The 17,268-nt window shown below is 41.4% G+C and overlaps 1 protein-coding gene across 1 annotated transcript; it reads left to right on the top strand.

The window, feature by feature from the left end:
* The first annotated feature begins 229 nt into the window (after nucleotides 1-229).
* Nucleotides 230-14,664, top strand: LOC135702272 (medium-chain specific acyl-CoA dehydrogenase, mitochondrial-like). Its single transcript, XM_065223296.1, has 4 exons — nucleotides 230-376; nucleotides 1,056-1,314; nucleotides 13,548-13,648; nucleotides 13,707-14,664. Exons 1-4 carry the CDS (start codon nucleotides 359-361, stop codon nucleotides 14,589-14,591), a joined length of 1,263 nt encoding a protein of 420 aa, XP_065079368.1. The 5' UTR covers nucleotides 230-358; the 3' UTR covers nucleotides 14,592-14,664.
* The last annotated feature ends 2,604 nt before the right edge of the window (nucleotides 14,665-17,268 follow it).

The following is a 17,268-nucleotide window of genomic DNA, read 5'->3' on the forward strand; positions in this document are numbered from 1 at the left end:
AGCAAAATAGTGAACTTTTCGTGAACATTAACGGCAAAGAACTCACCAACACTGGGAGACTGTGAGTTCCTGCCCACCTGTTCATTTTCCATCGTGGTTTTCAACAATATACCTACAGTAATTGCCATGAAGTAACCAACTATGTTACACACGAACACAATTCCCAGTGAACAAGCTATCGTTTCGCTCACAGCATTCATTCATTGGTAACACTTTGCTCGAGTAGGTCGTACTCCGGTGATTACGTAGTGATTTACAAAAAATAACCGTACTAACAGTTAGCATATATTTAGTAAATACTTGTTGGTGTTTTTCCACGCATTTCTTGTTAAATATTTGTATTACCGATTGCGTGAGAATGGCTGCTCTGTCCCAGGTAAGTTAGATAATAGAAGGAAAGTGTAATCTGCCACACTAGGGAGTGCGGTGAAGTGTCACTACACGTAGACAGTGATCTCGCGGACTTTGGACATTGAACCCTCTATCTTGAAACAAAGTGGAGAGAGAGATGTTGCAAAATGGATGGCATATATAAACTTGTTTTGACATTTTTTTTATTCGCAAAGGACTCTGGAGGTTAAATTTCTTATTCGTGTAATCAATAGTTGAAACACTGACCTAGTTGTTTATTTCTTCTTTATTTAAATAACCCGTCAATGTTACAAATTAGGACTTCCTTGAGCTTATCTCAGCCGGAAGTTTCTCGAATTAAATTTATATTTTTGAGTATTTAATATCTAATCATATGCTATTCAATTTAATTTCTGCAAATCCCTCCCCAAGTACACACGTTATCAAAGCGAGTTAAACTGTTTTCGGTACCAAATTGTTACGCTTCATGGTGCCTGGTGCTTATCTATGATTGATACTTCAGACTTTGTCTACCCTTCCGATTGCTGATAAGCAAAGTTGCCTACCTCATCATGGACGGAATTGGCTCGAAGTAGAGCCGCAACTCGTGCCGCAGTTTACTTTTTCATCCGCATTCAATCATTGTTGATATTTACCTACTTAGCTTAATTCAACCGTATCAATATAATCTTTGTGCTACATAGCTCATCAAATCGGCCGTCCGTCCGGCATGCCGTGCCCTGTCTTCGAAGGCAGCTCCCGCCGTCGAGGGATCTTCGATGGGACCGTGCTTCGCACTGACTGATGAGCAGAACGAAATCGTCGACATGACCAAGAAGTTTGTCCGCGAGGAAATCATTCCGGTTGCGGCTCACTACGACAAGACCGGCGAATACCCGTGGCCCGTCGTCCGCAAGGCCTGGGAACTGGGTCTGATGAATAACCATATTCCGACTGATATTGGTAAGTACTTAAATAAGACTATGGATTCAGAGAGTTGGAAACTGAACATAAAACGGCAGAACAATATTATTACAAAAAAAAAAATAAGTACACAGCAAAAAATAAATTTTAGTATTACATCCAAGAGGATGCGCTTCAATCATGTCGAAAATCTCATGTAATTTTTATGGCCATAAAAATAAAAAATGCAGTAAAAGCAGTGTAATGCCAGTTCATGCACTGTAGTAATGATAATTTTGTCATTTTTGGCAAGTAATATTACACCATATTTTTGACAAGATTGATGTGCATCCACTTTGATGTGATATAAAATTAATTTTTTGCTGTGTATCGCTGAATTCGTCACTATTTTAAAATATGGCTTTTACCTTTCATTTACCTATTTGGAAATAGTGCAGCTAGGGATCCCGAACATTTTTGATTGTCATAACTAGGGGTTGAAACTGTTGACGTTTTTTACGACACTCGCTTTGTTGTCGTGCGTGACAGGAACTCAGCGATGAGTAAATTTGTCTCATGGTTTCCTGTGGAAAATCTAAAAAATCTGCCGGAAAATGAAGAAATTGACGAAAACTTTATTCAGTCTCGCAGTAGTACCAATAGACTGAGTGAATCCAATCTTTACTTTTCTCAAATTCGGGAATTGTTCCCTGGAAAATCCTGGGAAAACATGAGGCAAATTTACTCATCGCTGAGTTCCTGCACTTTTGGCGATTATGAGTAAACTAAACTCAAATGTTGTTTTCATTCCCCGTGTACTCTCAGGCTCTGTCGTCGTCTCTCTTACACAACACAAACGGTAGAATAACATTCGAGCAAAAAGAAAATTTTCAAATAACTATCATATGACATGTGTGATTTCGTTCTAATTCCTGAATGTGGTGTAAATTAAACCATTTCTGATCAGAAATGTTATTACTAGGACATCGTTGCTTGCTATTTTCAGAATTCACACAAGCACAACATCAGCAGCTCTTATTATGAGAAAAACTAAAATACATACATTCGTGACGGTCTTCGGCAACAGTGTCGTATGACAGAGCCTGTCATATGACATTTTAGTTTGGTACTGTAATTTTATAGCTTTTTTTGTAAGTGTCGGCAGCAAAGGCAGTCGATTATCACAGAAAATATGTCGAATACGGTGAACACTTACAAGACTGGTCATAACGTTGAGATGAAACTTGTACCGTGGACGCCCGCTAATCTTAACGACACTTGCATAATGTGATCTCTCCACAATAGGCCTGGGTTCAATCCCAGTCGGTGCCGCCGGGATTTTCTGAGGCACAAAATCTCTGATCACGTCTTCCTTCGGAAGGGAAGTAAAGCCATTGGTCCCCGGTCTATGAGTTGATGGGTCGATAGGTAGGGTCCAGGTGTGGGAGCTGGCATAGGTAGCATTGGTACTCAGTACGGAAAACAAGATCGACGGAAAACAAATCAAAGAAAAAAAATGGTACATTTTTAATTTTTACTTCTAGTAACCCTATCAGCATCAGAAATGCATGTTTCTGGTAGCCTTATTTGCTGTTTTGCACGGCGTGCACAATAGTGGGATTCAAATTAAAAAGTGTTTAGAAATGGTCAGATTACTGGGAATCCACGGTATAAGCAAAAATCTTATCACTATTTCAGGACCGTACAAATGGGAGTTTTGCTCATAAATCTAACCAATAAAGAAGTGAACAATGGAAGAGGGTACAACATGCTGAATTTAATCTTCTTTCATAAATTGAAGACTCATAGTTCATGAAACATTCGTTATAGTTTTCTTATTTTTATAAATACGTTCGAAATTTTCTGAAATTGCCATGCTCATAATTAGACTATTTCTTATTTATTACCAATTTATTTTAATCCTACTTAAATATGGGATCTATTGTACTTCCTCAGAGTGTAGTAATGCATTATCATAATTGTCAGATGATTCTGTCTCCCAAGTAACACAAATTCATTGAATTATGTTGAGTAAACTGCTTTACAACCAAAACCAGTCATACATAGGTGCTATAAACCGTTATAGAACATGTGTGTTGCTTGGGCTAATCAAATCTAATCTTATCTAACACCAACACAGCCAGTTCATGAAAGCATCCTGGAAAATGTTATTCCTCCATCCTTTTTCTTGTCTGTTTGGTATATTTTTACATCAAAGGTGCGCAAAATATATCAAAACGGCCAGGTCTACTGTGCAGCATTTAAGGGGCAAGGTGATTCAGAAACATCGGGCCTGTCTAATTCAAAGATTTAAACACGATGCTTCAGACTCCAATAAATGGATGAAACGTGGACATCTCGTACCGTACCGTGATGCTCCATTTCCTCGAGTGGTTGGGACATGAGCCCTAGCTCTTGTCTTAGCCCTATATGACTTATGGTTATAGCACCATTACCCGCTTTCTGAAAAGAAAAAAATGTAATAAAAAGCCGTATGAGAAAGAAAAAGGAAGAAGGAACCCTAGTTCTATCTTCCCTTGTGTAAACACTGAAAAAAAACGGGTCTCTCATCAATCTACAGGAAAAGTTCGCTAAAACTCCCAATGACTTGCGAACTTTTCCTTTTGTGTGCCTATATTTACCCTTACTAGGGATAGGAAAGGAAATTTTGATGTAGTACTTACTCAACGATAGGCCACCGAATTAGTGACACCATCATAAGTACTACGGAGTTGGATGATTGGGTACGGTATTAGCACAGACAAACAGACATAACACATTGAATATTTCTCATTGTAAATCATCGTCGCTATAACATTACCACCATCTGTTGAGTACACTGTGGTGGGTAGTACGCTGAACAGATGGCGGTAGTGTGTAAACGTCAAACGCAAGGAAATTGACTATGCGCGCCACAGGTGGCGGTACTACCAACTACGATACTTTTAAATTGACCGTTAAATGCTTGTTCGATGAACAACTTGCGAGTGTTATGCCTGTTTGTCTGTGGTATTAGGTCGGGATACGCCTCAACCAGGCGATGCAAACAAAAGCATATGTTTTTTTTGAGGAATTTGATAATAAACCCACGATCTTATGCAGCCTATCAGCAAGCCGAGTTCCTCAATTTGTTTTCTTAGTACTGTATTAGTGAAATTTATGTGGAACATAATGTTAAGAACTAAATAAATAAAAAGAAAGGATCTCACCCGAATAATCCTTGAAGCTCCCGAATACAGTTCAAAAAACTTTCTTGGATCTTGATTAAGGAAAACCGGTACTCGTTGCCAGCCCTCGGAAAGAGATGCATCAAATTAAGCAATCCGGCATCTCTCGGTATCACTATAAGCCTGCTGGATTCACACCATTGTGACCATCTTGGGATGCCCATCAGCTAAGACAGCACCCAACAAACACCGCTCCTGGATATTCCTTTTTTTCTTTTTCTTTTTTCACTTATCATCCACCATGGTTTGATCAATGACGATCCCGTCCATGAGATTTTGAACAATTGAACAATCGGAAGTTTGTTTAAACATGATTAAAGTGGTTAAAATCACCAAATGAAAATCAGCAGCAAAATTAAAAACGTGTCAATTTTCTCATAATTCTCATATGATTCTGACACCTTATCTATCCCAGGCCGTAGAAAAGATAAAATGAACAGATTTGGTAGCTTGTTCACTAAACGTTTCCCAAAGCAGACTGCATTGCTTTCCTAAATTGTGGAACGTGAACCCTCAAAATATGAAGCTTTAAACTGTTGTGAAGTATTGTTTCTCTTCAGGATTCATAAAATCGATCGATGTGCTGCTCGTATTCTAGGTCTAGCATATCTTCGAAGAATAGCTGAAACCTGCTCAAGCGTTCGAAAAACTTAAACTTAAAATCGGTCATCTCTATGTTAGAGATACGGTATTGATACCTTTCGTAATAACCCAACCGATCCATCCATGCTGAGAATTGAACTATGTTCAATAGGCTTATGGCATTTTTTGCCGGTGAATCCATATTGGTTGTGTATGGTGCTACTCTGCTTCTTATGGCTCACGGCTTGGCTACTTCGGCATCAATGCTTTCAACGCTTTTGTAAATGGCATTAATTAAGCCAAGCGTTATGTGCAGCACTCGTGGAGGGTATAGGCCACATGGAAGGGGTTCTTTCATGCAGTTGAAGTAGATACCTCTAAGGGAGGGCAATGGACGGTACGGGGTAACGTATTTAGTCAATACAATATTCGCTACGGTTGTAGGTCATTTTACATCAAGTCGATTGGCGTAATGGTCATTTGACAAAAAGTTGTTTGGTGTAATAGTTGTTTGGCATAGGTAATGTAAGAAATTAAAATAGAATCTTGACGAATAATAAAGATTTCCTTCATAAAAAGCTACATCTCTTCCATTAGTGTACTAACATATTTCTAGTTTATTTTTGTGCCGACTGCACCGTAGTAGATTCCTACTAATAATCTGCTGGCTGGTTCGTCTCTTCTCGACAGTATGTTTAACTCATACGAGAGGATAGTATACTGATAGTTTGATGATCATTTCATGATTATGAAATCATTTCTCTATCTAGAAGTTGAATACTCCTTCAAAATTAGGCCTTAACCTGTCCGATAGTAATAAAAAAATCTCCTTTAGAGAATTTAAAAGGAGCATATACTTATATTCAGGAAAGTACTTAGTAGGGGAAATAACGTATTCTCGTCAATCTAAGCAGCGTCCGCGCTTCTATTAGCATTTTATCAGCGTCACGCACATATATTACGTGTTTCTATGTTAACATTTATCTGCTGCTTGCTTCTCTATCCACAGAAACGACAGAATTGTCTAAAACTGTTTGAAAATGTTTTCACAACGCTCAGAACTGCTCAGATTAGTGTGACTATTGTCGGCAGTTGAACTACTAAACCTCTTTATCGTGATGTGGTGAAGAGTGTTAATGTAGGAATCATTCCGGAAAACTACCCTAAAGTTGAATTTTCCACACAACAGTTGGTTGCCATACGCAATTTTGGATTGTATGGACAATGTTTTTTTTAGGATGAGGTATCTAGTTGTCGTCTGCATCAGGAACCAGCTGACTGCACACTTAGAAATACCAAATTTACATGAATTTTTCTATGTGTGTGGCTGAAAAGCGTAATTTCTACCATTACCATCTTGGGAGAAATAGAAGTTACTGCTGTGGACGAGAAAAATATTCCTTGTCTTGAAATTATTCTATCCTGTTAATGTCACTCTTTCGGCCAGCATGCATCGCCCTACCTTGTGGTGTGAACGGTGGTGGAAATCGGCTAGGCGAAAAGTTTTCCGGAGTATAATTAAAACATTGCAATTACCCTTAGTTCACTGTTGTTTTTTTTTGCCTCCGAGAGGTATACTGCCTGCTCGGAGGATTAACGTATTACGTATTAAAATGTAGGATTAAATACTGATGAATGGAGAATCTTGGAAAAAAACACCATTAATCAGCTACATGTCGAATTAGTTTTAAATGTAGATGGAGTCTCACTGAGCACAACTTGATTAAAAGTTCAAAACAGCTCCTTTCCGACGCATGTTTTTGTTGGCCACAACAACGAAATAAAACTCAGTTTTTAGCGAAAAACTATAGCATTAGTTTTATTGTGACCGCGTCGTTTAAAAGTTCACATACGAATGAAAAAAGCTTCTTCTCTACAAGCAGCCACGATGTTAGTGTAGACTTCTCGACTGCTACGGCAAGTCCAGTGATGCCGGTGGGATGAGGGGTGAGCCGATGTACGTTGTATCTCCAACACTCCTCCTCAACGTATCGGCTGTTCTATGCTGAAGACAAACCCAGAGATTCACTATGATTCACCAACTTCAATATGCCGAGCGGTTTCGTGAATAAGTCCGCTGTATTCCGCTCCGACGGGCAATACTGCAGCTTCACATCTCCACGATCGCAAACATCCTTCACGAAGAACTGACGTGTCTCTATATGCTTGGATCTCTTCGACGTCCGGCCAGCACTTACAAAGGAAATACACCCCTGATTGTCTTCATTTATGATGGTGGCACTGTTCTGTTCTTCGTTGAAATCCCGTAGTAACTGCCGAAGCCACACCGCTTCCTGGCACGCTTCGCTGAGTGCAATATATTCAGCTCCCATTGATGATAATGAAACGCATTTTTGCTTGCGACTGCACCAAGTAATTGCACCACCGCCATACAGAAAAACGTAACCAGTCGTAGACTTGCGTGTTGTTGAATCACCCGCCCAGTCAGCATCAGCAAAACCCAGCAAGCGGTGATTATTTCCATCAAAAGTCAACTTTGAAATGCTCGTTGTGTGCAGGTACTTCAGAACTCTTTTGGCTGCTGACCAGTCCGCTTGTGTAGGAGAACTTACTTTCTGTCCGAGGATCGACATGCTCACAGCGATGTCCGGCCGGCTGTTCACGGAAACATAGAGAAGAGCCCCCACCAAACTTCGGTAATCACTGTCGTCTTCAAGAGGTTTGCTGCTTCCTGTATCCTTCGCGTATCCCGGATCCATCGGCGTCTTCACTGGTTTCGAGTCTGAAAGGCCATACTTTCCAGCAAGGTTCTCAATATAACCCTTGAGGCTAATTGAGTACCCTCCATTTTCAACAGCTATCTCCATTCCCAGGAAATTGCGAAGATCTCCCAGCTCGGTTATCTCGAAGTGCTTCTTCAGCTCACGGTGAACTCCTTCAACATGCTTTCCATCTTCACAGGCGACAAGAATGTCATCGACGTAAATCAAGACATAAATCCGCTTTCCGTCAACGATTTTAAAGTACAGACAGAGGTCTGCTCCTCCTAGCTGGAATCCTGCTTGAAATAAAACCTCGTGAATACGTTTGTTCCAGCAACGCGCTGACTGCTTCAAACCATATACACTCTTTCGCAAGCGGCATACTAATTTCTCCTTTCCTGCAGGTACGAAACCGGGTGGCTGACGCATATGAATTTCCTCCTCCATTTGCCGTATAGATAGGCCGTCTTCACATCCAGGCGTTTAAGCGACATGCTTCGATTAGCGGCCACAGCCAGAAGCGTACGAAGTGTTGCTTGTCTTGCAACGGGTGCAAAGACTTCATCGTAGTCGTACCCGTAACGTTGGCTAAATCCCTGCGCCACTAATCTCGCCTTGTATTTAACAACCTCCCCAGAAGCGTTCCGTTTAAGCTTAAATACCCACCTGCAACCAACGACCTTCTTCTTCTCTGGCGGCTCGACCAACTCCCAGGTCTGGTTTGCATGGTGCGAACTAATTTCACTGTTCATTGCTTCCATCCACAGATCTTTGTCCGATCTCGTCATAGCTTCCTCAAAACTTGCTGGCTCGACTTCATCCGACTTGGCCAGTTTCGAATCATAGCAAAAACGCGCCGGTGGAATTCCTTTGTTGTTTCGAGATGATCGTCGTGGGAATCCCACGAAATCCTCCTCCTCACTTGACGCACCGTCATATGATGATTCTACGTCCTCCACGATGTCATTTCCCGCAAGATCCAACATGGACTGATCCTCCTGAGAAAGGTTCCGTTCCTGAATCCTGTTCCCTTCATCCAAGCTCACTTCCATTCCAGAGGAATTTGTAAGTCACGAACCAACCAACCGAACCAACTCGTTAGCAACTTCAGTGTCGCAAAACTTAGCGTCTCGACTGACATGGATTGTGTCCTTGCTTTGGTCCAAGAATCGAAATCCTTTTCGATGTTCGTCGTACCCGACAAAAGTCATTCGTACAGCCTTAACATCACACTTTTGGTGCTTCTCTTTGGGTACGTCCACCAGGGCCTCGCAGCCAAATACATGTAAATGCTTATAATTTGGCAACTTACCCGTCCACAGCTCGTATGGCGTTCTAGGGATGGGGGCAGAGGGAAGCCGGTTTTGCAAAAAATTCGCCGTCATCACCGCCTCGCCCCAGTACCTCTTGTCCATATTCCAGCCTCGGCTAGCAAGCAGCGCATCATTTCTGTCAAACTCCGGTTCTTTCTCTCAGCAACTCCGTTCTGCTGAGGACTGTATGGTACTGTCTGCTGGAGAATGATTCCGTTGTCCTTCAAAAAACGCTGTAGCGACTGCCCCGAGTACTCCCCACCATTGTCCGCTCGAATAATCTTGGGCTTCTTTCCAAACTGGTTGCACACAAGATTCACAAACTCCTTGATCCTTTCTTCTGCTTCACTTTTCTGTTTCAACAGGTACACTGTGGTGAAACGAGAGAAATCGTCGATCATGGTCATTATAAAGCGATTTCCTCGTGGGGTGGGCACTTCCAGCGGTCCACATAGATCGGTGTGCACCAGATCTAAACAGCCTTTGTTTTTGTTTCGGATGCTGGAAACGATGCTCTGCTCATTTTTCCTTCGCAGCAGACTTTGCAAACCGATCGGATTCCACAATCAACTAAATCCAGATTCGTTCCCAATTCCTCTCGTACGATGCGTTTGATAGCTCCGGGTTCGCGATGGCCAAACTTGCGGTGCCACATGTGCTGACAGTTGTCTTGATGTTGAACCGCAGCCAACATAGCCTTCCCATGTTCCTTTAGTTGGTATAAACTTGCCTTTCGTTCTCCAACAGCGATGACATCACCATTTTTGACCACTTTGCACCCAGCTTTGTTGAAAATAATAACACAACCTTCATCCGCCATCCTACTGACCGAAAGTAGATTTCCCTTTAGAGATGGCACATGCAGAACTACCAGAATCTTCCGAGGATTTCCTTCTCCATCGACGGTAGTCAACCGTGCATCGCCAGATCCGCTCCATGAAACCTTACTTCCATCCGCCAGCGTAATCGACGCACCAACACTTGACACCGTTGTCTTGAAATTCGAAATATCGCTCGCCATATGGGACGTGGCTCCCGAATCCAGATACCACGTAGTACCGCCACTCTGACTTCCACTGATAAAACAAAATTCTTCGCTTTCTTCGTCTTCTTTCACCAGCTTCGCCTTCTGGTATTTTTCCTTCCGCTCCTTCTCCTTACGATCCTCCGCCAGCTTCCAGCAATCCTTACGAAAATGCCCTTCCATCTTACAATAATGGCACGTTTTCTTCGTTTCCGGCTTTCCAGAAAATTTTCCGCCGTCCACTTTCAAAGCTTTGTTTTGATGAGCTGCAAGTTCGTTCCGCCTCCTCCACTCATCCAAGAGCTTTCCTTTGACGTACTCCAAATCCAACTCATCGTCCTTTCTGCTTTCCAGTGCGACAATTAAGCCATCGTAAGACTGTGGCAAACTGGACAATAATCCCCTTTATTCTGCGCCGCGAGTGAGGTGAGGTGACACGCTGTCACTAGTGAGGTGACAAAAGTCACCGCGAGTGAGGTGACTTTCCATTTGATTTTCACAAAGAGTCACCTCACTCGCGGTGACTTTTGTCACCTCACTAGTGACAGCGAGTCACCTCACCTCACTCGCGGCGCAGAATAAGGGGGAATATTGCCGCCGGCCAGATTCCGTTCAACGATTCACCCATCGCCTCTAAACGTTGTGATAACTCCATCACGCGTGCAATGTGATCCGCCATGTTTCCACCTTCCTCAAGCTGCAAGCGTAGCAGCTGCCGCAGCACATGAATTTTGTTCACCAATGACGACCGGTGGTGAAAACTTTCCAAAGCTGTCCACATTTCTTTCGCTGTCTGAGCTTTCATTACGTGCGTAAGCTGACTATTTTCCAATGCAAGTCCGATTATTGCACGAGCTTTTCCATCCTTTGCCAGCCAGACGGCATCCGGACGATCCGGCTTCTGGCAAGAAAGCATCTCGTGCAACTCCTCCTTGATCAAAATCAGCTCCATGCGGAAACGCCACGTAGCATAGTTGGCGTCACCTAACTTTTCCACTACGAATTTTGCGTCCGCCATCTTGAATGTTCTTTTCTCGCACTAGCACAATGAAAACGGGTAAACACACTATTTCAGACGGATACTGTTCAATCAAGCACTTTCACTACTTTCGCGCCGCAGATACCGTGACTGGGCCCATAACCTGTTGGCCACAACAACGAAATAAAACTCAGTTTTTAGCGAAAAACTATAGCATTAGTTTTATTGTGACCGCGTCGTTTAAAAGTTCACATACGGATGAAAAAAGCTTCTTCTCTACAAGCAGCCACGATGTTAGTGTAGACTTCTCGACTGCTACGGCAAGTCCAGTGATGCCGGTGGGATGAGGGGTGAGCCGATGTACGTTGTATCTCCAACAGTTTTTGCATAAGTGGCATTGAAATATTATCGGTTAAAGAAAGTTAAATCACAAAAAAAAAGGTTATTTGTAATTTGTCATACTTATTTATTATCATATATTGCATTTCAATATATATTTGGTCTGAATGGGGGCAAGAAGGATGAGCAGCTGAAGATCCATCTAGAACAGCATAAGAGTACTGGAAGTAAGAAGAGAAGTTCAGATTGCAAAGTACTGTGCTTATCGGTGGAATTAGTAAAATTCCCGAAGGAACCAGTAACACCATACAAGGATCACAGATTACTTTTCAACAACGCTCTGGATCTAAAGATGCTGTGGGGTCCAGACAAAATGCTAACAACTATCATAGAACCTCTCGTACAGTACCATTAGAGCGTGGTCTTAACAAGGGTCACAAAACAAACAATTTACATACAAATAAGTACATTTCAAATTACATGATAAATTTGGGTGATCGTAAAACCAAATACTGTACTGAACACACAATGAACAATCATAACGCAGATAAAATTATTATCAACAACAACAACTGCCAAGACAATAGTACGAACAACAGGAATAGCTATGGAAACTAAAGTCAAAACAATAACAAATTTACTCAAACAAACTGAATACCTACACAGTCAGGTAAGTTCAATGACGTTAATATAAGGTCTGAGCCAAAGGGCTTATTGGTGTTAGTGAAATGTGCAATGGTTAGTGGTGTTCGTATTATATTGCCCATTATGTTGGCCCAGACCTTAAATAAATGTCATTGAGGTAAGTTGATGTACGACAAGAATCAGCTAGCACCAAGAGCAGCCATTCTCGTCAATGGCAAACTAATTTCTTACCAATAACAGAATAAAACCAAAAAAGAGATTGTTATAATCTCAGGTTCCAACTTCGCGTGTAGAGAAGGAAATGTATCTGGCTTCCGCTGTCTTTCCTGGATCTTTTATTGTAAAAGGAACAACAACCCGTTCATTTTCGGATGTGATGCGAATGCTCACCATACAGTATGGAGTAGCACTGAAGTCAATAATCAGGGTGATTTCCTTTTAGAAAATATTGTTAGTAACAATATTGATATTTGCAACAAAGGCTGTGATCCAAGCTTTATTAATTCAATTAGAAAATAATTCTCAAAGCAATATAAACTCAATCAATTGCTCCAACAAAAAAAGCGTAAACAATATTTAACCCGGCTTCAAGAGAAGCTGTCTAGTGATTGTTGGATAACCACACACCAAAAAATTATGAATTTTAATAGTGATGTAAATATCCATGCATGCTAAAATTGAAGCATGTAAACTTTCTTTTTACGTAAACTAGTAACTTGCAAGAAGTATTGCCTACAAAGATGGATGGTTGCATACAATATTTAAAATATTTCATGAAAATCCTCATAAATTTACACGATCTGAAATGTGAATTTGTATGGTATGTGACGCTTTATTTATGTGCATCATAGTGACAGAAATTTACACTACTTTTTTGAACTGTGCAGAAAAAGGTAGAATAAGCACCTTTCAAGTTCGCACACCACTAAACAGCAGGATAACAGCTGTTAAAAAGCGCTAAGGTGATTCCCTTTAAGGTCCACAAATCGCCACCACGTAGGCTATATATACACCTTCACTTCGAATTTTCAATTACACACATCTCGGAAATTAATACCCCATTTCACCTGAAATTGCTTCTTTTTGAATGCTGCAGTGCAGTGAAATGTTCATCGAGAAATGAAGTATAATTTTAAATTAACCAAAATACTGATGAAAGGCTTTGAGCAAAACCAGCTTAACAGAGAGAAGAAAAAAGATCGCTCAGTTGAATATGAAGCCTAGATACGCTGGTTAGAAGCTGGCTAAATTTTGCCAACATGCTGGATCAGCTGCATTTTTTCTTAAATCGATTTCATCCACGAACAATTTTTGGTATGTGAATTTTCTAATGAATGTTGATATAACTAAATGGTAATAATCTATTATTACTATATTTTATTTCTACACCTTTCCAACTCTTTAATCTAGAAATTCGTCGAAGTATACCATAATTCAAACAAATCTTCGTTACCATTACAGGTGGCACTGATATGTCGATCATCACCAGCTGCCTTATCGCAGAGGAATTTGCCTACGGTTGCACCGGTATTATGACAGCCCTCGAAGCCAGCGGTCTTGGAGTAAGTCAAATTCACTGCATTGATCCCCAATAGGTTAACTGATTGTTCCCGTTTTCAGCAAACTCCCGTCATCCTGGCCGGTAATGATGCACAGAAGAAAAAGTACTTGGGTCGTCTGCTAGAGGAACCACTAGTGGCAGCTTACTGCGTGACGGAACCCGGTGCCGGATCTGACGTCAACGGAGTTAAAACTCGGGCCGAAAAGAAGGGCAACGAGTACGTCATCAACGGACAGAAGATGTGGATCACCAACGGAGGTGTTGCCAACTGGTACTTTGTGCTGGCCCGTACCAACCCGGATCCCAAATGCCCCGCATCGAAGGCGTTCACCGGATTCATTGTAGAGCGTGATACCCCTGGAGTGACCCCCGGTCGCAAGGAGCAGAACATGGGCCAGCGTGCTTCCGACACTCGAGGAATCACATTCGAAGATGTGCGAGTGCCAGTGGAGAACGTCCTGCTTAAGGAAGGAGATGGATTCAAGATTGCCATGGGTACCTTCGACAAGACTCGCCCACCGGTAGCCGCCGGAGCCGTTGGTTTGGCACAGCGTGCTCTCGATGAAGCATTGAAATACTCGCTGGAACGCAAGACCTTCGGAGTTCCAATTGCCGCCCACCAGGCAGTGTCCTTCATGTTGGCTGATATGGCTATCGGAGTGGAAACGGCTCGTTTGATCACGATGAAATCCGCTTGGGAGGTGGACCAGGGCCGAAGGAATAGCTACTACGCATCGATTGCTAAGTGCTACGCCGCCGATATGGCCAACAGAGTTGCTTCGGATGCGGTGCAGATCTTCGGAGGAAATGGATTCAACTCGGAGTACCCGGTGGAAAAGTTGATGCGCGATGCCAAGATCTACCAGATTTACGAGGGTACGTCGCAGATTCAGCGAATGATCATTTCCAGGAACATGATTGATGCAGCGAAGGGCAAGGCTTGAGTGTGAGCGGGGCTGTTTTACTGTGTGTTTTTGTGCGAGGAAAACAATCTACATATTGATTCCATTCGGAGGAAAAAAATAACAAAAAGAAACCGTTATCATTTATTTGCAATAAATCTGTTACCATTAAGCTTTTACTGTAATGTTTGTGTGTAGCGTTATCTTCCGAAAGCACTGACGAGGGTGTTGCATACGTACAGGAGTCTAACGTTTGTTTATTTTCCTGTCAACTACTTACATACACACTAAGAAATTATTACCGAATTCGATAATTTTTTACCGCCCTTTCGACAGCTGAACGTTCGGTGAAACTTGGACCCTCATTTAACAAGCTGTTTTATGAAATTTCAATTTCAAAACACTGTCAGCTTTGTTTAAATAATCGAGATTTGCCATTGCGGTGAAGTTGCTAAAACTAATTAAAACTAATGAATTAATCATGTGACGGGCCGCACGTATAAAATAAGTACTCAGAAATTGTTCAATAGTACACTGGACTCGCAATTTACGCGGTCCTGATTTACGTGGATTCCGGAATGTACGGGGTCTCTTTTTTTTTAGACAAATTTATTTAAATTTAGGTGCTCTGAGACTGACATATATTATATTGAGTCATAACAGACGCGAAATTCAGCTCAATCAAACGTACATTCAGTCGCGAAGCACTTAATTTTACATGACATGGTTGTTTACATCTCATCCCCTGCCCTTTGGTTCAGTGAGGGTTAGGGCGCGTTCTGGCCAGGTTGGTCGTGGCAGATTTCATATGTGAGTGAATGATGAACGTTGTTGTGTGCAATCCACTTTAAAAGGTGCGTTTCATATTCCATCACATGTAGTTCCAGAGAGCCTGAACGACACATCTGTTGTCTAATTCTGTTGGGGCTAGAAATCCATTCCTGACTGCTTTTATATTAGTATCGTACCAAGGTTGATCCCTTATTGGAAGCTTGGTATACGGGTCTTCATGAAAATCTTTCCTTGATACCTGGCATACAAAGTAGAAATAGTTTGCACCCGAATAACTGAAAAACGTCGTATGTGTCCCTACAGAACACGGTTCATTGTTATACATAGTAGACAACAATAACCTGTTCCAAAAGTTTTAAGTCCTCGATCGATGGTTCTAGGATCTTCCTATAACCGTGTTGTTTTGCATCTAGAGTAGTGCAAAGAAGTGCAGGGAAAACCGTTCGTGGTGAGCTGTTGTATTGATCAGGTAAGTTTTGAATTTTATTAATACCAGCCTTTGAGCTAAGGGCATTACCCAGCTTCACATCATATACTTAATCTGATCGCATCGGGGATTTCTTTAAAGAAATTACGGTTTTTGAATGTGTCACCTATTCTAAATGAACTAAATTCGGTTTCACATGGAGTACTGGTTATGTTTAGCTCTTTCAAGTGTTGGCTTGTACTACATTAGATTTGAAAATGATATGTCCATAATACTTATGTAAGAAGCAGATAATTAACCAAGATATTTTTGGAACAGAATTTACATGGCGAACGGCTTCTCAACTGCTCAGCAATATTTCTTTTGGAGTTGGTTTGATTACGGCTAGCTTGTTGAGGAATTCAGATTATTTAAAGGAAGAGCTTACTTCATTGAACAAATCATCCAGGCGAAAAATATTCCGTAGTTCTACCTCTTTTTCAGACTCCAGATGAACTCCTTTTGATTCTGCAGAGTGCGCTGTTCTAAGTAGCCAGTGACGTGCTGGCTAATTGTGTCACATAGTTTTTAAAAAAAATCTGAGATTTTGGTTTGGGGTAGTCACACAATACATGCGACATACACTAATCTCTTCCAAAGGATTTAGCTTCTCACACCGATCCTCAGATATTGGAAATGAGTCATCGCATTGCGTGACTGGTATAGAAAAACGGTCTTTGAATCCCGTAGACTGACATGGTTCCGCTGCAATTCTGCAAATTGGCATATCGGTTGCATTAGTTGCATTTTTGATGTGGGCAATCAAACAATTTATTTGTCTCTGAAAAGTGCCCTTTCTGCAGGTGGTTATTTCTGTGGCGATGCAATCCAGGTACATAATCTGGAACCTTATCGCAACAAAAAAAAAAGAACACTCTATCGCTGGTAATGCCTGAAAATAATCAAGCTTATTGAAAAAATAGTCTTGAATTTGCTACCATACCTGTTCCATGATAAAAAAAATTACGCTTTAACTTTCACTGGTCACACTGTTCACTGATTGGTTTTGTGTAAAAAAAAGTCGTCCCACGCTTGACTGTCTGATTTGCCATTTACAGTGTGTTCGGTTGCACCGAAAACTGTGAAAAATCACCGAACTGTTTACCGAAAATTCAGCTGTTTTAATATTTCGGTAAAATGGCTCTGAAATCTGCGAAAAATCTTAGTATGTACAGATGGTAGAATTTCAGGGGCTGCAAAAAGTTTATTTTTCCTGAAAAATTTGAACTTCGTATGAACACTACAGTCACCTCGGTAATCATTGTATCGAACCTTCATAATATGGCCCAGAGTTATTGAAGCAGTCCCAAAAATTGTATTATTAATGGCAGTTCTGTGGTTGTGGGTAATTGCGGGTAGTCAACGACTACTTAGCTGTAAACCGAAAAAAATGTTTGCAAAATAGGTCAAATACAGCAATCTAATCCGAGCAAAATCTCACCGCAAATGACCAATTCCACG

The sequence above is a fragment of the Ochlerotatus camptorhynchus genome, unplaced genomic scaffold (genome assembly GCF_037179485.1).
Source record: "Ochlerotatus camptorhynchus isolate MF236.1 unplaced genomic scaffold, CSIRO-AGI_Acam_v1.1 ptg000190l, whole genome shotgun sequence".
In the NCBI taxonomy this organism is placed as follows: domain Eukaryota; kingdom Metazoa; phylum Arthropoda; class Insecta; order Diptera; family Culicidae; genus Ochlerotatus; species Ochlerotatus camptorhynchus.

Coding starts and splice junctions, on each gene's coding strand:
- LOC135702272 (XM_065223296.1), top strand. Junction 1,315..13,547: donor CCATATTCCGACTGATATTG/GTAAGTACTTAA, acceptor TTACCATTACAG/GTGGCACTGATATGTCGATC. Junction 13,649..13,706: donor TCGAAGCCAGCGGTCTTGGA/GTAAGTCAAATT, acceptor TCCCGTTTTCAG/CAAACTCCCGTCATCCTGGC.